The sequence below is a fragment of the Pantherophis guttatus genome, chromosome 11 (assembly GCF_059756535.1).
Source record: "Pantherophis guttatus breed Tessera chromosome 11, ASM5975653v1, whole genome shotgun sequence".
NCBI classification, from domain to species: Eukaryota; Metazoa; Chordata; class Lepidosauria; order Squamata; family Colubridae; genus Pantherophis; species Pantherophis guttatus.
In genome coordinates this window covers 25,073,633-25,095,894 of record NC_142073.1, presented here as the reverse complement: position 1 = coordinate 25,095,894, position 22,262 = coordinate 25,073,633, and the positions used below count along the sequence as shown (strand labels likewise).

At 42.4% G+C, this 22,262-nt stretch overlaps 2 protein-coding genes across 15 annotated transcripts in view; both read right to left on the bottom strand.

Moving 5' to 3' along the window:
- The window catches only part of PDCD2L (programmed cell death 2 like), a 539,967-nt gene that overhangs the window by 138,614 nt on the left and 379,091 nt on the right, over window positions 1–22,262 (bottom strand). The gene's annotated exons all lie outside the window — the stretch shown is intronic.
- Window positions 16,666–22,262, bottom strand: part of KCTD15 (potassium channel tetramerization domain containing 15) — a 74,078-nt gene continuing 68,481 nt past the window's right edge. For all 14 annotated transcript variants that reach the window (XM_034425561.3, XM_087877139.1, XM_087877131.1 and 11 more), the window contains one exon: window positions 16,666–20,112. In XM_034425561.3, the coding sequence (XP_034281452.1) occupies window positions 19,957–20,112 (156 nt within the window). In that variant the 3' untranslated portion in view covers window positions 16,666–19,956. The remainder of the gene's footprint in view (window positions 20,113–22,262) is intronic.

Genomic DNA, 22,262 nt, shown 5'->3' with positions numbered 1-22,262 from the left:
ATTCAGGCTGCTTTCACTTTTCCTGCTTCTCAGGTTGCCAACAAACTATGAGGTTTAGCCCGGGGATTAGCCAGAGCTGGTTTTGCTTTCATTCTGTGCTGAAATGATGTACTCGAATAAACTTTTGCATTAAGAGATCGGATTGTGTTTGCTTGGTTGGGTTCGTCAGTCAGAACCTTGACCCTGGGGTCACACGGTTGCCATTTGAAAATTTTCCAGCCAGCTTCCAACAAGTAAAGTCAATGAGCCAAATTTGCTTAAATAGAGCATAGAATCATTGGGCTGGAAGGGACATTGGAGGTCTTCTAATCCATATCTCTGTTCATGGCAGGAGCTCGTAACATCTTGGGCAAATGGTTGTCTAATCATTTCCTGAAAACCTCCGTTGATTGAGCACCCACACGTATGGGAAGGAAGTTCCATTGATTAATTATTTCTGCTGTCAGAAAATGTTTCAGTTTTAGGATCTCTCTTAACAACCACGTGATTCATGACAATTGGCAAAAATGGTCATACAATTGGATGCGACTCATTTAATAACTGTCTTGCTCAGAAATGGAAGTCCAAACCCAATTGTGGTAGTAAGCCAAGCGCTACCTGTAATTGATTCTTGACTTAGCTCTTGGTATGTCTAATATTCCTCCCATTGCTTTCCCAGCATGCACTGCACCGTCTCTCACCGAAATGGAGTATTTGTGGGAGCAAGGAAGGAATGACCCCTCTCGTCTCACAGCACGTTTATTGCACATTTACCTTCCAATAAAAAGGAAAAAACATTTTACCATTAAAAATATAGAGGAATGCAATAAGATTAAAACAAGGTTTAGTGTAGTAGAAGAATTATTCTGAAAATAGATTTCTCCTCCATTAAGAGCATGACAGCTGAGCAATTTTTATCCTTCAGGGCCAGAATTATAGCTACAAAATGGGTGTGCAACATGAATAATAGGAGAAATTGCTGGGTTTTTTGTACTTTGTCTTACATTGTCAAATGTTATAATGATTGTGACCTACAACTCCCATATCCAGATAGAACATGGACAACAGATGGACTGACTTAAGTTTATGTAGATGCTGGTGATACATCCAAAGCACCTCATCTTGACAGAAAAACCTCAGAACTGACTTTGCTTCTGCTGTGCCTAGATCAGTGACGGCTAACCTTTTAGACACCGAGTGCCGAAACTGGAGCATGCCTCTTCCAGGTTCCGGAGCGCTGGAACCTGGAAGAGAGCAGCTGGCTGGTGCGCATGCGTGCGGTGGCCAGCTGCTCTTCCAGGTTCCGTCACGCACATGCATGCTGGACAGCTGCTCTCTTTCGGGTGCCGTCATGCGTATGCACGCCGGCCAGCTGGTCTTCGTGCAAAGAGCAGCTGCTGGCACGCATGCATGCGATGGAACCTGGAAGAGCAGCTGGCGACGGCGCGCATGCCCACAGAGAGGGCTCTGCATGCCATGTTCGCCATCACGGGCCTAGATGGATCTTTCAATAAAGCTATACCATTGATCAATTTAAAGACCCAGGAGGTTTTTTTTTTTTAATGTGCCAAATGGGACAATTGACATTGTCAAAAATTATATGGTTAATATGATGGTAGTGTTCAAGCTTAAGGAAGCTTAAGTATTGTGCCAGCCACAACACTTGTGGTAGGACTATCCCATAATCCTGCGATAGATCTGAGGGTGACCCCTATTTTATGTATCTTGGGGAGGCCGTAAAATCTTGCTGGGGCAGCATCTTTTCCTCTTCTTTTCCAACATTCCATTTCCATTATTCAGTTCTTTTGTTTAAGTTGATTAAGATAAGCATTTAATTGTGTGACCATAGTTCTGATGTCTTCAACAAGGCAACCCGGCTCAAAGACTTGAATCAGCCCACACAGTACCTGGTAGTTCCTTTGCTCCTTCGTGGCACCTGCCATAACTAGGAGTGGTTATTCAGGCCCCATTTGAAGAATGATATTGACCCAGAGGAAACTCTAACAGGTGGCTGGACCCACCCAACAAGCCATTGGCTAATCCTGCTTGCTCCTCAGTTCCTTCCCATCTCCGGGAGAGTCACAAATGCTTTACTGCTGGGGATCAGATTGGGGAGAGGGGAGGGGAGGAGCTGGGGCCACCTGCCAATTCCATTTATGCTTGTGGCAGAATCAGAATTGGGCAGTAAATTTTATCCCAACGTAGTTTTCTGCAGGCTCATTGTCTGTTGGAAAGCGCTTTAATTCAGCCATGGGCAAAGATCCCCTATCCAGAGATTTTATTTTTCCCAGTTCTGTCAGATCTTGGTCCCATTCCAGGTCATTTCAAAACTTGTTTTGTATAAATTATGGTTCTACTTACGATTTTAGAATGTTAGTCAAGTTTTGCATTTGTTTCTTGATCCTGTGGTACAGTGATCCCCAACCTTTCTGGCATCGTGGACTGGCATTTGTGCAAGTGGTGGGCATGGGCGTGCAATGGAGCTTCATGCGTGCGAGAGAGAGCGGAGCCCTCCATGCACGCTCATCTGCCACTTAACGCGGACCGGTTCCGAACGGCCTGTGGCCTAGTACCAGGCTGTGGCCCAGGGCTTGGGGAGGGACCCTGCTGTAGCAAACATTTTCTTCTTTTACCCATTCTGGAAGCTTTACCTCATGTGACATCAACAGAAAAGTGCTTCAGAATGAATTCAGCGAGGGATTTTCCCCCACCCACCCCTCCATTTCGGTGGCTCCAGGATTCCTGGCCTTCTCGTTAGTTCCCAACTTGAAAAGGAGCCACATGATTCCCTAGAATGTTGCAATGGTTCTGGTATTTGAGGCGCTGCTGGTGCTCGTGAAAATGGCTTCTTTCCTTGATATTTGGCTGCAGGGTGCTGGGCGTGTCCTATGCCCGGAGGAGCTGAGGTGGCATTAAGTGAACTGGTGCCAAAATGAAACTATTGGGCTCAGTTGCGTTGAGGGGGGAGGAGGAGCATGCCATAACAAAGCACGGCTTGTAGACAGAACCAATTTTGCATATAAAATACTGCTAATTGAAATTTTCATTTTTAAAAAACATTACATATCTGGAATCGTCTCAGACGTCTGCTATGCTGGCTGATTAACATACCACCGCCTACACCTTTCAGAAACATTTTGTAATTTGGGTAGTGTAGAGCTGATGTGACTAACAGCGTTTTCAGTTATAAATAACTTAGTAATCCAGTATTACCATTTATTAATTCATTTTTTTTAATGTTTAGCCTGCCTAAAAGCTTGCAGACAGATAAACAGTGAAAAAGAAATACAGCTCAACAAAATGGTCTCAACTGCATGGCTTCCAGTCCTGTCTTGCTTTCTAACGTGCTCAAAAACATACCTTGTTTTTCTCAAAAACAAAAACAAAAACTCAAGGTTATACGGTTTTCCTTACTGATTTTAATTGTGCTAGGTAAATAGTTTACGATTCAACAGAGACATGTTTGGACTAGAAAGTCAGAGTGAAATATTTATTCTTGGTTGTTAATTGGATATTGGCCATATTAGATTTGTGAGTTATTCAAGATTTGTTGCTTCTCCACTCATATTTTACTTGCCTTTATTGGAGATGTGCACTCTCTCCCTCTCCCTCTCCCTCTCGTTTCTATCAATATATTCCCTTTTCCTTTCTTTTTTTTTGAAATTCTTATAAAAGCACATTTTAAAAAACACGTTATATACGTATTTGATGGCCATTCATTCTTTAAGTGAATAGGATCTGCTTTGTTTAATTTTAATGGCCAAACAATCATCCACCATTTGGGGTTAGAATTAGGCAGCTGATGGTTTTTCAAGAGATCTACAGGAGCCTAATGAGTATAATAATAATGTGAAAGAGCTGAAGAAGCTTCTTGGATGAGAAGCGAAACGTCTTCAAAGAAAAACCAGAAAGGCCAGTTGCCTCTTGACAAAGCACCTTTGGGACAATAATGCGAAAGAGAGATTCTTCTAATGGAGAAAAAATAACATTGCTAAAAGGCACTCTGGGCCACATAATCATTACAGAGTTGAATGTTCTTCTAACTTGGAAACCCAACATGCTGCCTATCCCATTGAAGAAGAGGGATTCTGGAAAGGTTTTGACAGTTTTTCAGTTGCTGCATAGGTAATCTTTGGAAACATTTCTTTGAAACCCATAAAGGCATTTATGATAAGAAAATAAAAAATCACGCAAACTTTCTTCTGCTTATACCTTTACTTTCCCATTGCTTAGGTCTCCAAACAACAACTCTTCTCTGTTCAGCTGAGCCCGCAAGAGGAGGAGTGATAATGTTCTCCATAGCCTTCTGCCATTTCCCTTTCCGCTCGTGGCTCCTGGGTGTCAAGAACATTTGCCTTCTCTGTGGCCTCCACGCCCTCCTGCCCGGTCCTTTCAGCCTCATGCATATGGCTGCGCTTGGACTGTATCTGGGGTTCCGGGGAGGCTCTCTCTATCTTGTTTCGTGCTTTGGAGATGGAAAGCTGCATGAGAAATGAGCTCTGTAGCCTGGGAAGAAAAAAAGCACATCTGTTTTATCCTCCTTGCATGTCTTCTCTGGGTCACCGGGAAAAAGTAGCCCCAGTTGACTTTCTACTGAAAGGGTGGAAGTCAAGACAGATATTCTTTCTGGTAAAGGAAGAATAGATAAAATATTAACTGCAATCTCCTGTCTCCCTCACAAGTTCCTGTCCAAAGAATCTTGGCAGCAGATATTGTCAGCTCTATATTTTTTTCTTCTTTTAAAAACTCGTCTTTTTCCTTAGAATTGAAAATATTAAAATAAGCGCATTGCTCAGATTATAATTCCCAACATGTAGCAGTTAGATAATTTACTTTCTGTAAAGCACCAATATCTTTTGATCATTCAGGTTAAATCTTAGACTAATTTTTTTTCCTCTTGCCCATAAGAAAGTAGTCAGTATTCATATCTGTGAAGCCAAGAACCTGACTGCAGAAGGGAGGCTTTCTATTAAAATTTGATGGCGTCTTCATTTCTATTCCTCTTCAAGTAGTCTCGTGCCTCAGTCTCTCTTGCTCCATCTTCCTAGCGCTTCTACCCTTCGGGCATGATATATCCGACCTGCTGGGAGGAAAGTCCCTGGAACTGAGCAGAGTTTTTCAAAGATGGCACGGAATGAGTGGGTAGCACAGAATCACATCCTACAACACGCGCTTTTTTTTTTAAAGCGGGAGGTTGAAATAATAGCTTTGATATTCTCTGCATCTGGTTTCACAAATATGAAATGGAATAGTGTGATGTGAATCTGTTGTGAATCTGTTGAATCTGTGAATCTGTTGCTGTTTTTCAAGCATTTTGATTAGAGCTTTTGTCTTACTCCTGCTGAAGTTACAGAAAACGTACAATTGAATCTTCTTTCAGTTTCACATGCCATGCTTCTATCCTCCTCGGGAGTGAAATCAAAAGACCTCATAAGATTAAGAAACTATTTCCTGCCCTTAAATTGCCTGATTGGAAGGAAGAGCAGCATATAAACTCTGCCTTAAATGGATTCCAACCATTCAGCCAGCAGGACACCATGGTCTAATCTGAACTTGTAAGGTGCTTCTCAAAGTCTTTCACAAAGTTAGATCTTATGTGGTAGGCCTGAGCGCTGTAAGCTCAACAGTTTTCTTTTGGGATAGAACTGCTCAGAAAGGTCTCCAAGGAGCAAGCGGAGCAAGGGAGTTCAGCTTTTCCTTGGGATCCCGAAGCATTCCCTGGAGCTTTGAACCTTTTTACTCACTGGGAAACTTGCCTTAGGTTCTTCCCCCTCCCCACACAGTGGAGGCGTAGAATCACATCTGTCAGCGTGAATTCCAGACTCTGGGATTCAATATGTTGGGTTGCAAGAGAGTCTCCAGGTTGGAGACCTCGCTTGTATAGGATAACTTGAGTATTGGAAACCACCCAGAGTCACTTAGGTAAGTGGAGTGGAGTTGATGAATATATCTAGGTCTAATTATGAATGGGACGTGGTGGCTCAGTGGCTAAGATGCTGAGCTTGTCGATCGAAAGGTCAGCAGTTCGAATCCCTAGTGCCATGTAATGGGGTGAGCTCCTCTTACTTGTCCCAGCTTCTGCCAACCTAGCAGTTCAAAAGCACGTACAAAATGCAAGTAGAAAAATAGGGACCACCTTTGGTGGGAAGGGAACAGGGTTCCGTGCGCCTTTGGCATTGAGTCATGCCAGCCACACGACCACGGAGACGTCTTCGGACAGCGCTGGCTCTTCGGGTTTGAAACGGAGATGAGCACCGCCCCCTAGAGTCAGGAACAACTAGCACATATGTGTGAGGGGAACCTTTACTTTTACCTTTTAATTAGGAATGAAAGGACTTAAAATGGAAATTGGTCTCATCTAGTTTGTCACTACAGTGTAAAAGAATTGGAATCTCTATGATAGTGATAGTTGCTGTTACACTCCAGTGAATAGTGATAATAACAGAACAGAGTTGGAAGGGACCTTAGAGATCTTCTAGTCCAACCCCCTGCTCCAGCAGGAAATCCTATACCATTCTGGACAAATTCCCAATTTCATCTTTAAAACCTCCAGTGATGGAACACCCACAACTGGAGGCAAGCTGTTCCACTGGTTAATTGTTCTAACTGCCAGGAAATTTCTCATGAGTTCTAGGTTGGATCTCTTCTTGATACGTTTCATTCATTACTTTTTCTCCTGCCCTCGCTTTGGAGAATAGGGTGACTCCCCCTCTTCTCTATGACAGTCCTACAGATATTAGAAGACTGCTATATCATCCCTAGTCCCTCTCTTTGTTCAACTAGACATATGCAGTTCCTGCAAATGTTCACTGTACATTTGAGCCTCCAGCCCCCTAATCACCTTTGTTGCTCTTCTCTGCATTTTTTTCTAGAGTCTCAACATTTGGATGCAGTATTTCAAGGGCAATCTTACCAAATCAAGTATAAAGTAGCACTAACACTTAATGTGATCTTGATACTATTCCTCTGTTGATGCAGTCTAGGATTGCATTGGCTTTTGGGGCAGCTGGAGCACATTGCTGACTCATACTTAAAGGGTTGTCCACTAGGATTCCCTCTCACAGTTACTGCTGTTGAGCCAGATACCATCTATTCTACACCACTCTTCTAAAATGTTGGCTATTCCCCCCAGTTTGATGTTGTCTGCAAATTGGATGAGTTCCTCTTCCATTCCCTCATCTAAATCATTTATGAAGATGTTGAAGAGTACTGGGCCTAAGACAGAACTCCACTGCTTACCACCTGCCATGTGGATGTAGTCCTATTGAGGACTACAGATTGAGTGCAATTGATTAGCCAGTTATGAATACATCCGGTAGTAATGTCTCTCTCACATTTTTCTGTCTCAACAATTTGTGGTTTACCTTGTCAAATGCCTTACTGAAGTCCAAGTATATTATATTCTCAGCATTTCACTGATCCAGTAGTTTAGACACTTTGTCAAAGAATGCAATAAGATTTGTCTGGCATGATCTGTTTTTGATAAACCCATGTTGGCTTCTGGTTATAACTTTTCTTGTTTCTAGATGCTCACAGATCTGTTGCTTGATTATCTTTTCCAGGATCTTCCTAGGTATTGATGTCAGCCTGATTGGTCTCCAGTTTCCTGGATCCATTTTTTTTTAGCAGTGATTAGTTTTGAGGGAGAGAGTAATCACACCTGGTCTACCTCACAGAGTTGTAATTGTGGGAAAAATAGGAGGAAGAAAGTGTTTTGTCTGTGTTTATTGCCTTGAATTATTTATAAATATAATAATGTTGTGATATAATAAATAAATAAATAAATAAATAAATCCCAATATTCAGTGGATGATTGTAAAAGCATGATTGATTTAATGAATTTTGATGAAAAACTGAGACTATTTATGAGGTATACAAGGATTATAAGAGGTTCTGCATTTGAGACAGACTACCTTTTTGTAATGGATCTTAGTAGAAAACAGGGAATAAAAATAAAGTAGTGAAAAAAAGAATGAACATAAAATGATTGCCAGAAGAGAAAGTATAAGATATTACTAAAAAGGTGATTAATTGGTTGCATTGGTTGAGGATAATAATGTGTATATACCTCTGTATGTTGGCTGAAAACCTGAACAATTTGCAGCAGATGTTACACAGATTGTATGATGCTGTAAGGAATATAGATCTGACAATTAGCTATCAAAGACAACGGTTAGTAATGTTTGTGAGTTATCGTAGATCCTCCTAGGATGCATTAACGGAGGGATAGAATCAAGATTACATGAAGTGTTAGTACTACTTTATAGTGTCTTGGTAAGGCCACACTTGGAATACTGCATCCAGTTTTGGTCACCACAATATAAAAAAGATGTTGAAACTCTGGAAAGATTGCAGAGAAGATAATTAGGGGCCTAGAGACTAAAACGTATGAAGAACAGTTGCAGGAACTGGGTATGGCTAGTCTAGTGAAGAGAAGGCCCAGGTATGTGACATGACAGCAGTTTTCCAATATTTGAGGGACTGGCACAAAGAAGAAGGGATCAATTTACCAAAGAAGGCAAGAAAAAAAACAATGGATGGAAACTAATCAAGGAGAGAAGCAACCTGGAATTAAGGAGCAACTTCCTAACAGGGAAGACAATTAACCAGGGAAGCAGCTTGTCTCCAGAAGTTGTGGGTGCTCCATCGCTTAGAGCCTTTTAAGAGGAGATTGGACAGCTGTTTGTCTGAAACAATACAGGGTCTCCTGCTTGAGCAGGGGGTTGGATTGGATGACCTCCAAAGTCCCTTCCAACTCTGTTATTCTATGTTATAATTATGCTGGCAAGCTGCCAAAGTTTGGGAAACACTGCTTTATGCTTTCAACACTTCCAGGCAGTTTTCATTTTAAAGTTGCTTTTGGTGTTGATACAACATTCCAAGAGCTTGAGGGGTGGGTTGGGGTTCCTGAGCAACCCTTCCTTGTGCTTTATGGGAAAAGAAGAGTGTGGGGCTTCACTCACTGGGCAGCTATTTCCTGAACTGGGCAACCTCTGTCCTGGCTGAGATTGAGATTGACGACCAACACAATAATCTCAAAATCCCCAATGGGCTCATGGCCTCCAAGAGGCTGCTTGTCTGAACTTGAGGCAGTTTCTCAGATCTCCAAACTTGCTTGCCTTAGAATCCCAAAATCAGAGACAAAGGATTAAACCTGCAAGTGCCCCCCCCACACCCCTCCCCGAAGTGCTTTCCCGCTTCCTGGAGCTGGAGGCAAAATCTCCCCCTCCTGCTGATTTTTCCGTTTTACATTTTTTGTTTTTTTGCCTTGGATAGCTGAGCCTTCAAGCGGTATTCCAGTTCCAGGAATTAATTTCAGTTTGTAAAGAAATGAACAACAAAACCTTTATTGAATTTTTATGAAAAATTGTCGCTGGCTATTCTTCTGGGACGAGTTCCAGGTGTCTTCACAGTTCTAGGTTTTAAATGTCTCTGGCCCAAAGCAGACGAAGAAGGCATGTCAACTTTCATATCCCTTTTCCTTGATATTAAGACCCGGCTTGGGGTATCTCTTAGATCCTGTTTGACAAAGATTTCTCTTCTAGCTGCAGCCACTGATTTATAATACATGCTACGTAAAAGGATTGACTGATGCCAGCAATACAGTCTCTTCTGTGCCAGACAGAAAGTTCCCTGGCCATTGCTTTTGGCTTTGTTTGAGGGTTGGTTTTCTTCTTCTATTGGAATATACAGGTGAGTCAGGGCAGCGGGGGAGAGTTTTGACAACTCAGAGGCCTCCAGAGGGAGGCTGGGATTAAGAGACAGGGCAGTCATGAGCCAGAGTGGCTCTCCATTCCATTCTCAGGGCAAACGGCCTTGAAGATCCTGGTTCAAGCTGGTTTGGTGATCTGGTCTTCTACTGTCACTTCCCTTTCCCCATTTCCCACCATTAGATACACTAGTGTGGATGTGCCCCCAATGCCTCCCCCCTCCCTTCCCCTTTGATGGCAGGAACCCAGCAGGCCGACGATGGAGATCCTGACAGCCAGAAGACTCTCCCAGGTGACAACAGCCACCCTTGCCTTGGGGGGGTGGGGGTCATCGCTGTGTTCTGCCCCAGCTACGGACCCCAAAGAACGCAGCACCCCCAAACTCTATACAAAGCTTATTTACTCAAAATAACTTTGTCTTTATCATTCAAAGGCTTTTAATGAACTGTCTTGACAGCCTACCAGAATTCTAAGATAAGGTAATCACAGTCTTACTAGAGTTGGCAGACAGCCCAGAAACAGTTTTGCAGAGAATCCAGAGATTGAACCAAAGTTGTTCCCTACAGCTTGCTGCAAGCGGCGTTCCTCCTTAAATAGGCTAAGAGAGTGGCCAATTAGCCCCAAGCCTTACTCTCGAGGAGACCTCCTCCTGAGGAGCCACTCCTGCCTTTTGGCAGCTCTGCGCGCCCGTGCATTGAGAAGAGGCTCCTCCTCTTCATCCTCTTCACTTAAAGGAGCTTCTGGAGGTTCTGAAGGCCCTGGCTGAATCCCCGCCTCTGGCACCACATCTTCTCCAGCCTCCTCACTGTCCGACTTGAGCGCCAGCACCACACCAGTCTCCTTGTTGTCAGAATCGGCTACAATCTGCACAGGCTGCTGACGGGCCACAACATGCTGTTGCCAACATTATGTACCCAGCAGGGGTGGGTTCTACTTACCTTTAGTACTGGTTCGCAATGGGATCGCATGCATGCGCTTCGCTCATGCATGCATCTTGCTTCTGCACATGCGCAGATCACCTCTGGTGACGTCAGGTCAGTGGGCGCAACCTCCCACCAATTTTACTATTGGTTCTATAGAACCGGTCCAAACCGGGGGCAACCCACCCCTGGTACCCAGCCAGATTTTAGTAACGCATGCTAGGATTATTTGTGGAATGTGGCTTGGTTTATTTTTCATATCCTCTGTTATAATCCATGCTCTCTCTTTATATTTTTTAAGTTTTAAGTGTTAGGGTTTTTTTTGCACACCTGTAGTGCAGTTAGAGAGCTTTGTTTATAGTTCAGATTGGAAATCATCATCATCATCATCATCCCCCATCATGTCATGCTGGTCCAAAACTCTCCCATGCCAGAAAGATCCCAGCTGACAAGCCAGAGGGATGAAGTCCTTTCCCACACTGGATTGGGTGTTGCCCAGGTAAAGGAGGACAATTTTTGCTGCGATGCTCCCTAGGCATCCCGTGACAGGTGGGCCACGGGCTCAGTTCCCTCAGCTCAACAACCGGGCAAGGAATGGCAGAGTGACTGTCAAACGAACAAGATGCTCCCTGAATCCTTGCCTTGCACCCAAATCTTGATTGGACTGTGAGATTCATTTGGAGGTAGCATTTTAATAAATCAAGCAGGAAAATAATGAAGCTAAAGCTGGCGAATGGCCAAGAGCAGATTTCCTTTCCGTAAGAACTCGGCCTGCCCAGGGTGGTGTGACCAGAAGCATGTCTAGCTTTAGCAATCAGTTTAAACCCACCCAGCTTCTGCCTCCTCCCCTGCTCGGTTTCTCCCCCCCTCCCTCATTAAAGTCTGTCCATCTACCAGCTGTGGATTGCTGGGTGCCCTCCAGCTAGACTGCTTTAATCTGGCATCACATTAGGGTTTTGTCTATGCAGCCCTCGGGCTGCGAGCAGATTTTCTTCTGGCTCATAAATCCAACCATCCAAGCTATTACAACAAGCACAGTCAGAACCTCTTCATTTATGTCCAGGACTTGGATGGGGTTCCGATCCTTTCCCAGGGTTCCTGCAAAACACCATGAGAGGTGAGACCATTAGTCCAGGGTTCAGAGCCAAAATGTTTTGCTTCTGGTTTAACACAACCAGCTTTGGTGAAAAGGGAAAGGGGCTGTGGGGCTGCGAAAGAGCCGGATTTGTATTTCTTTGCAGTCCTTTTTCCTCAGTCTAATTCAGGGACGCACAGGTAGTCCTCAACTTACAGCTGCTCTTTTAGTGACCATTCAAAATTACAATGGCAGTGAAAAAAGTGACTTAGGACCAGTTTTGACTCTTACAACCATTGCAGGATCCCCGTGATCAGAATTCAGATTCTTGGCTTAACAACCGCAGTGATTCACTTAATAACCATGACAAGAAAAGCAAAATCCACTGTGGGAAGCCCCCCCCCAAAGAATGAAATATTTTGGGAAATATTAAAAAAGGCAGAATATTATATTTCCCCAAAGGGAGAAACAGAGAAACATGCTCTTAAGGGAGGCAGAAACCAGCCCCAGTTTCCCTGCCCGAAGCAGAAACTGAGGAGGCCAGCTTTTAGAAATGCAGATTTGGTCATCCATTCAGAAAGACTGGGTCAAGACAGAAACTCCAGATAAGCAACAAGCAAAAGGTTGGCAAAATTAGCTCAGATAAACAACTAGGATTTGCATTTTCTCTTTTGCCTATAGAACTGTGATGGCAAACCTATGGCACGTGTACCACAGATGGCATGCCGAGCCATTTCTGTGGGCATGTGAGCCGTTCCCCTTAGTCAGCTCCAGCGCACATGCGTGCATCGGCCAGTTGATTTTTGGCTGGCACTGCCCACGCTGCCCCTCCCCTCCCAGGAGTCTCCACATGGCCCATTTTGGACGCCAGGTAAGTACAGGGCTCACACAGAGGCTCTGGGAGGGCATTTTCGGCCTCTGGAGGGCCTCTGAGGGGGTGGGGGAGGCCATTTTCACCCTCCCCAGGCTCCAAGAATGCCTCTGGAACCTGGGGAGGGCGAAAAATGGCATACGGGAAATCTGGAAATGGGTCATTTCCAGGCTCCAGAGGCGTCAGGGAGACCTGCTAGGCCCAAAACGGGGCGTGGAGGGGTCACACATGGGGCAGTGGGGCACGGGGGGGCATTGAATTATGAGTGTGGGCACGCATGCAACTCACCCCCCCCAGTCTCCATGCTTTTGGCACACAATGGCAAAGAGGTTAGTCATCACTGCTATAGAGCCAGCTATGACCCCTAACCCTAACCCTAACCCCTACATGACCCCATAGGAGTCCAGAAGGTATAAAAACCCACCCACTCTAAACTCCATTTTGTCAGCTATCCCTGAATCACATGTGGTTGGTGGTTCTGGTTCATCAATAAAGGGAACCTTTCTTTCCAATCCGCCGTCAGCCTCCATTTTACTTCCAGTGCCTTTCTCCCAGATTGGAACTGAACCAGATGGATTTTCCTTCCAACACCACTTAACAAATGTTTCACTTAGTAACAGAAATTTTGGGCTCAATTGTGGTCCTAAGCTGAGGACTACCTGTATTTGCTATCTGGGTGAGAAAAGAATTGCCACACACGAGCACAGCGAGTCATAAAATACCTTTTTATCAGAAGTGGTGAGATGCTCCCTGTCATCCTCTACCTCCCTTGACTCTGACTTTTTCTGACGAGATGTCAGTCCTGTAAGGAAACCAGGGCCACATAGGTCTAGAACTATTTTTATTGGAACAGCCATAGCAACAAAAGCTTGCAAGTCAGAATGTGCTCCTCCCTTGCTTTATCTTGATTTGGATTGGGGAAGGGCCAGCCTGCAGTGTTCCTTAAGTTTGTTTTTTGGAACAAGCATAAGGCCTTGCTGCCTATTTGTTGCCTTGGTTACAGATTTTAGAAGGCCATTCCCTATGCCCTCTACAGAAAGGAACTCATTTCAATAGGAAACCCCCTGCCATTTTTACTTTTGAAGATAAGTCTCTGTGATATATGTGGAAAGAGAGAGGATGCTTGAGACTAGTAGTTAACTTCACAACTTCTTTTTATTTATTTGTAATGAAAAGAACCTCAAGAGAAATGCAAATGGGAAGAGGAAGCCTAACAGATTTCAAAGCAAAACGTTGATCCTATTTGGGCGAGTGGACACCATGCTGGAGACCCGAATCTTATCTGTCTCCCAAGATGGTTGTCAGCATCACATCAGAAGGTGGGTGGAAGTGAATTTTAAATAAATGAAACCCGTTGTGCAGAAAACAGAAATGCATAAATAAATGGATACAGGAAAAAAAATCAATGTTTTTGGATATACTTCTTTGATCCCAAAACTTGGAACAGATGAAGGTGAAGAAGAAATCTAGAATGGAGAAGCCATAAATTGTGATGTATATATTATCCCCCCATGGTCATTTCCCTACTTTTTTTTTTTTTTAATCACGGCCCTTGTTTGTGAAATACTTCTCTTTGAGAAACTTGCCTAAAGAAATTCCATTTGGAATTTCTAAGGAAAAGAATTAGTAGGAATATGTTTTCATTGTACAGAAAAGCATCTCAAAATGCTTTGGAAGTGAAGTGTTGATCTGAAACTACAACTGGTACTGTTGATTTTGAAAAATTGGTTCTTAAGAAGGAAAACATATCAAAAGTAATATTCAAAACTCTTAGTGAAGCTGAAATGTCTACTAGAGAAGGAGCCAAAATCTGCTTTGTCTAAAGAGATCCATTTTCTGTCCTGTGAGAAGCCAAACAGAGGAGAAATCGGCTACCATGCCTGCCTCACATAATATTAGGGATATCAGAGGGAGAAAAGGGGGACATATGTTTTAAACGGGTTCCATGGAAACCATTTACTTGAACTTTAAAAAAAAGCTATTTTGGTTTCATTAGGTAGCTATGCCAGCAGAGCTGATGAGCATGGGCAGGTTGACCATAAAATGTTTGAGCTAATGAATATAGCATAGCCAGCAAAGTGGCCTTTTCCCTCTGCTCAATTCCAAAGAGTTATATTGGGTTACAGTAAAAGAGTTGCCCCAAACAGCTGGACCAAGGCATGTTTGGACCTTTTTGGTCATTGGAAGATCCTGACGCAGACTTCCCGAATTACACAGCAACAGATATTATTACCACCCAGGAGACATTTATGGAGCTGTAGAAAAGTTGTAATCAAAACAGCCATTTGAATCAATTTGGTTGCCAGGGATTTTGCTTTTGAATTTTCTTCCTTTTTTTTCCTGTGCACCATTTGGATCAGAAAGGGAGTTTGCTGTTGCTGTTGTTTTCCCCTTTGTGATTCAATCTGGTGTGTATAATGGGAAAAATAAATAAGACACAGCTGTCATTGATGTGGTGGTTTGAAGATCCAAGCATTGAAAAACACACTTGCACATGAAATTAGAACTCTACATCCTGCATCATGAAGTCAGTTAGTCAAGCATTAGAGGCTTTAAAGAGGAGGCATGTCATCCTCAGGTGTTGAGTGTTTCCAGGTGTCCTTCCTATTTCACGACTGTTCTTCAGCAAGTGTTCTGGAGTCAAGACTCACAAGTTTCCCATTTGCAGGAACCTTTGATGGAAGGACTTTCCCAATAGACTTAAGGAGGCTTGAAGCTGATTTATGTAAGTTGAAATGCCTCGCAAATGTCTACGTGGGAAGAGGGGAATGGAGGAGAGTGGGTGGGATAATCATGAGCAGACTTTTGCTCTAGTCTTTGAGGGATCCCAGAAACAAGATTGTACTTTAATTGCTTCTCTTTCCTAAGACTTCTCCACAGGATGTCATAAAAAAGATGGCAACCACAATGGCACCACCCGTGTTTTTAATGTCTGGTGCATGTCTTCCTGACCACATTCTCTATGGACACCCTTCCTCAGTATTTTCAACAGGACATGTCACCTTGGTAATGAATCACACACAGTGATGGCATTTTGATTGGCACACAATTTGGCTACCCAAGGTTGCTTGCAGAAAAGGGCAAACATTTATCCAGAAGCCAGCTGAGTATTCTGCCCTGAGAGGTTTTGCGTTTTATTTTTTCCTGATTTTTTTTTTAAGAACAGAGACATGGTAGAGTGCAGTCAAGTGAGGAATGCATCAAGGCTGAATCTACATAGGCATAGTGGTCACTGCAGATATAGGCAAAGAGTCCCACAGGTAAATGAATCAACCTGGATGGCAAAAACATTTCTAAACTGGAGTTAGGGAAAGATGAGGAATTTTTAATATGCCTTGAGATTTTTCCACAAAGAAATGGCTTTGAAAGGTTGGACACTATTGGATGCCACCTAAATGTACTAGACTTCTAAGTGGTGTTTCAACTGTTATGACTCTATAGCTAAAATAACATTAATTAAAAAAAGTAGTCTAGTTACATGCACAGGACTACTACTGTGTGAGCCAAAGTGAAATCCTGATGCATTTTTAAAAATGGGGGAGGGGGGAGATTTAGCAGAATTTAAGTTGTTTCCTGGTGCAAAGGTCAAACTAGATGAGCCACCATGAAGAGCAAGTCTTGGTGGCGCAGCAGACTAAAGGAGACTGTTAAGTAACACCAGCTGCCTGCAATTACTGCAAGTTCAAATCTCACCAGGCTCAAGGTTGGCTCAGCCTTCCATCCTTCCGAGGTAGGTAAAATGAGGACCCGGATTGTGGGGGCAATCAGCTGACTTTGTATAAAAAGAACACCGCTTGGGGGGGGGGGGGTGAAAGCCCTACTAAGTAGGTATATACAAAAGTATGAAGGCTATTGCTTAATGCATTGTAAGCAGCCCTGAGTCTCCAGAGAAGGGTGGCATATAAATCGAACCAATAAAATAAATAAATAAATATGTCAGTTAGCTAAATGGGAAGGGTTCTGTTTCAAGCGTACAACCCAGAAGGAATGTCCCAGGAGAATTCATTTGAATACCCAAATTCTGTTCTCAAACACGGAAATAAAATAAAATTCTGCATATTTGGCTTTTGACTTTATGGGTATGTCAAACACCAAAGAATGGTTGATGGACACATTGCACGATCTGTTTTATGAAGGGCAAGAGGAATGCCGAGAAGGTACAATATTAAGCATTTACAGTACAATACAATTTAATAGGTATCTTACATACAAAAGGGATGGCATTAAGACCTAAACATTTTATTTACGTAGAAAAGATATTAAACTAACTTGATGGCACAAAATGTACAATGCAGCAACTTTTCTGCATAGATAACCCTCAACCAGTTGTTTTGGGGGGGACAGATGGAGAAATTCTCCTAACTTTTTTTGCTTAACAGCTCTCACTCAGTTTGATGAAAGTAGCGTGCTTAAAAAAACCTGTACTTTGCAAAAGAGAACTTTTGTGAAAAAGTGGTGTGTTGTGACAATTCTGTTACTTGTTTAGTTCTGAGGTAGCTAAGGGATGTGTTTGTGTGTGTGTGTGTGTGTGTGTGTGAATGAATGCCCTGTTTTTCTTGGTAGCACCGTCCTCTCCCAGATCTCTCTTTCCAGGTTCCTGGTGTCTCCATTATAGCCCAAGGAATCATGAAGAAGTCCTCCTGGCCTTTTTATTGGCCTTCAGCACCATTCACAGAGGGCAGCAAAACTGCAGGGACAACATCTTGCAAAATGCAATATGTGGCGGCCATCTTGTAGTTTGACACTTCCCCTCTCCCGCTCATCACAGCTAACTGTAGTTTTGTCCTTACATAGTTGGGAGAACCTCTCTTTACTCTGGTGAAATCCCTTCTTATCCACAAATTTGGTGGGGAATTTCTATTTGTGGCAATTCGATTATTACTCTTGTTGATGAAATATGTCAACAAATATGTCTTGGTCAGTTCAAAAATGGGCCATTCTGCTCAAGAGCAGCTGCTTGCAGGGATACCAAATTTCCTTAATGAAGTTCTTCACAAGGGACGCTAAAATCTAAGGGTGAGTTTTTGGTACCGTGCGGTTTCATTTCATGTGGCCCTGCCACATTTTGGTATACATTTTTTCCCCTTGAACTTCAGTTAGAGCTATTCATCCATCTTAGCAGGTTTACTAATTCAAGAAAACTGCCTTTTCTCCTAAACATTTTGAATTGGCAGTTTGGTTTGCCCTCCAGGCTTAAACCGAGTATGGCTGCAGTGGGGCATCTTGGGAAGTGCAGTTTTGAGAGGGTAATATAACTGAGGTTCTCGGCCAGATTTGCACCTTATCAGAACTATAATTCCCTGGATTCCACATTAAACTGGTAAGAGAATCGATATGCATTTTTAGTATGAAATACACTATTTATGACTGAACACTCCTCAGATACAAAGATTTCTCTCCAAGCCTCGATTTTTGAAGTTGTGCTCGTGAGAAATGGGTCGAGACTAAGCAATAAAACAAACTTAGCTGGATCCATGAACTTGCAGATACATTTCATAGTTCAACTCAATGAGGTTCTCCAAAGAAGTTTTCTGTCAGTACAACTTACATGAGAAGGCCTGGCCAGAACGTCTGGATTCTCACTCAATACTCTGCTCAGGAGGCACCAGGGGTGGAGAGCTTCCCTTCCCTTGTTTTTTTAAATCTTTTGAGCAGCCTCATACTGGGACTTACTCACAAAACTCAAACACTTTGCACAATTGCAAGGTGCGTACAACCTGATATGCCATGCTGAGGAATTCAGTGCATTCTAGGAAGCCAAGTACTTACCTTGGCAAGTTGGGTGAATGGTGATTGGCCTGCGATGAACTGAGCAGTGGGGAGGGGTTTTAACGAACAACTTTTAACCTAACGTTTTAGCGCGGGAACTTTAGATCCTGCCTATTCTCTTTGCTATCACTGTCACCGAATAAACATTTCTTTTGAAATGCTACCTGTTTCAAGAGTTCTGCTTGCTTGAGGGGACCCTTGAGGCAAGACCTTACACAAGCTGTCCTTCAAAGTCCTAACGGCCATCAATATTTGAGCATAGCATGGCATATAAATGCAGCCCATCTTCTGCATGTTGACCCGGGCTTCGATTCTTGAGTTTTCGTGCAAAACCAGTCAATCAGCGAGTGAAGAAAATAGTGCTAGCGATTACACTGTTTGTCGTCCCTCTTCCTATGTGTTATACCCGTTGGATTTTGGGAAATGGCAGCCCCAACAGGTCTGACGTTCCTTTGGTCAGGAAGGATGCACTAACCTACCAGTCAAGGTATACAACCTATGTAGAGAGTAATTCATACAACACCAAATTATGGCACAGCATAAACGGGCAGATTTTTCTGGATCATCTGAACTGTCATGACTGCTCAGAGATTGAAAACCAAGTTTATTTTCTCAAAGAATGCTGATGCCAAAGGATTTGTGAATGGAAGCAAAGTATTTAAAGTAGTTGCTCAAAAGAAGAAAGGCATCACACTTTTGTGTCATTTAAAAAGATGACACACAACATCCAATCAGTGTGGCACCATCCATTTCCTTGTGTCAAGGCAATATGGGGACTGAATTCAAATGAAGAATGAAAGGTGACTTGAGACACAATTTAGCCAGTTCCCGTTCTTAACGACAATAAAAACCAGCGTAACTTAACTTGGCCTTACCTCAGGACCTATTTAAAGTTACACAATTTTGCAAAAATTGATTTGAACCTCATTTTTTTAAAGAATTTGCACTGTGTGAGATGTATATGTGTATGGGGAAAGGAGGACAGTGAAGATGTGGGACTGGAAAGAATGAAATCAGGTTCAGCACCATTAACAGCTTTGGTCCCTACCTGAACTGGCTCCTCTAAGACAATTGTCGTAGAAAAATAAGCCATAATACAATGAATCCAAGAAATGAGCAAAAGATCATGAGTAACAAATGGAGATAGGAAAGTAATGACTGACAGGCCAGAGATAGTACAGGGTTCAGGGAAGACGCTCAGCATACCACCAGCTTCCTTCTGGCAGCTATCAAGATCTTGACACATTCATAGGACAGAGGGGCTATCCTCCAGAAAGCTGGTGGGCTTATTCCTTCAGTGAGACATACTTTAATTACATAAACTGGTCTTTTCCACCAAATTCAGTCCAGTTAGTTCTTTACAGAAGCATCACTACTTTTCCATGTGCCAAAACAATCCCACAAAACGCCAGGCTTCCAAGTGCACTGCGATGACTTGAGTAATAATACAAACAACTCTGTGTTGTGTCATTGTCCTTGTTTCCACGCGAGAGTCATGGCTGGCCATGCAACAGGTTGCTTCAGAAACAGGCTGGCTGCTCCTGCATAATACTGTTCTGGGAGTTCTGAGTGTTTCCACCCAAGGGACCTTTGAACACATCTACTGTCTCAAAGGAGGGAGGGAGTCAGTCCTTAATCCAGGGGTTCTTGCTTTATTCTGATGGTGGTATTGGGCTGTGGTCTCCTGTCTTCACGACACAGCACATATTCACTGAACTGGGAGGAATCTACGCCTCCACCGCAGGACGCTGCCACATTAAATCCCTTCTGGAACAACCGTTCAAGAACCTGGAGATTTTGGGGGGGAAAAGAAATATATTAGAACAAGATTTCATATACAATATGCCCCTAAAAGATCCAAAGATGCTTTCCTGACTCCAATAGGCTACATTTTCTAATAAATAGGCAGAAATGAAAAATTGCCACTTCAAGATATCTGGAAGGCTTCCCTAAATGGCCTGGCCCACAACCTTTGATAAGCCACAAATGGCCACCTGAAGGACTTCTTCCTGAAGGAACTTCATTTGTTTAGAATACACGTTTGATGTGAAAAGAATCTTAAATTCAACTGCAAGATTTTTTGGCTAAAAAGTTCCTGTCTAGAATTTTAGGCAACAGATGATACCCTTCAGTTAACATTACTAATAGATCCTAATGGGATCATATACTTCATCTTGTAGGAAATTTTGTCACCAACCCTTTCCCAATCACATTCTGAAGTTCTGGTTTCAACCAATGATGACCTCAGAGACTTAACGCTTGACTTCTGTACAGACCACCAATCTCAATATGATTGTCTTCAAAATGCCTTCACTTTCCAAGTTCACCTTGTCAAGATTTCTCCTTGGTTACTCTCAAGTTATGCAATGTTGTTTTGTTCTCTTCAGAAAGGAATCAAGTTCTTCCACTTACTGAGAGGATTAGTCATAATTATAACTTTTTTTCTGGGTTATAAAACTTTTTGATATTTTATTTACCCCCTGAGAGGTAAGAACAGAAGCCATTTAAACTATAATGAATTTAGTAAATGAGAATTTTTTTTAATAGGCTCTCCATGGCCACTATTAAAGTTGGCTATATCTAGCATGGTGTCAGAGGCAAAATTACTCTGGAGGACATCCATGTTTCCGGATGCATGTCTTGCTGAAGGACGGGATAAGTGAGTGAGGGCTCTTTTCAATGAACCTCCCAAACCTTCCTCGATCCTTGACTCCTGATTATGCTATTTCTGTACCTGAGTTTAATGTTCTTTCTTAAAAAAATATAATTTTTATTAAGGATTTTTAAATGAGTGAAAGATAAACATAAAATACAAAAAATGAAATTGAGAAAGCAAAGCTTGAAAGGGCAGAAAATAACAGAAAAAGAAATGCGGTTACTTCCATTTTTACAGTAGTTTCAACCTTAGTTATTATTAGTATTATTTATCCCACTTTAAAACTACATACATAGTTCATTTCTTCCCATATCCTTCACCCTGTAAGTCCCAAAATAATCAACCAATTTTTGTCCATTTTGAGCAAAAAGTATTTTAAAAGTTTCCAGCATTTTTAAAGGAACCTTATTGTCTTGTCCCTTATGAAAGAAGTAAATTTTATATTCTGCTCTCTTATCCAGTATCTCTGCATTATTGGTCCTTAGCTTGGCATTAATTTGTCTTCTTCCTGACAAGATGCACAGATATATTTCTTGGTACATTTATTTTTGGTACAGATACGTGTTGACTTCTGCAACCATGTCTTCTTCTTCCCATTCTATTTTTAAGGCTTCAGCAATTCTCAGTAAATTGAGAATTTGCCAGATTGTTCCCTAACTACTCTCACTCCCAAGCAACATTCTTTCTCTTTTAAATCCAGTAATGCCACATTATCTAAATCTTTTTACATCTTTTGGCTGAATGTTTCTGTGTTGCTCATTTGTATTGTAGATTCTTCAAATTCTTTATCTTTTTTCCATATTTGCAGATCTTCCTTAAATTCTCCCATGAAATGTAATCAATTTTTTTAAACAGATACTGCTTACATTTTATCTTTGTGTGCAGTGGTGCAGTGGTTAAAATGCAGTACTGCAGGCTACTTCTGCTGACTGCCGGCTGCCTGCAATTTGGCAGTTCGAATCTCACCAAGCTTAAGGTTGACTTAGCCTTCCATCCTTCTGAGGTTGGTAAAATGAGGACCCAAATTGTTGGGGGCAAGAGGCTGACTCTGTCAACCGCTTAGAGAGGGCTGTAAGCACTGTGAAGCGGTATATAAGTCTAAGTGCTATTGCTATTTTTATTTTTATATCATAATGTGAAGTAACAATTTCTATAATAACAAATCTACAGTGCAATTCAGAAAGTATTCAGACCTCCTTCACTTTTGTCAATTTTGTTATGCTGCAGCCTGATTCTACAGTTGTTGAAATTTATTTTTTTCCTCATTAATCTACACTCAGTA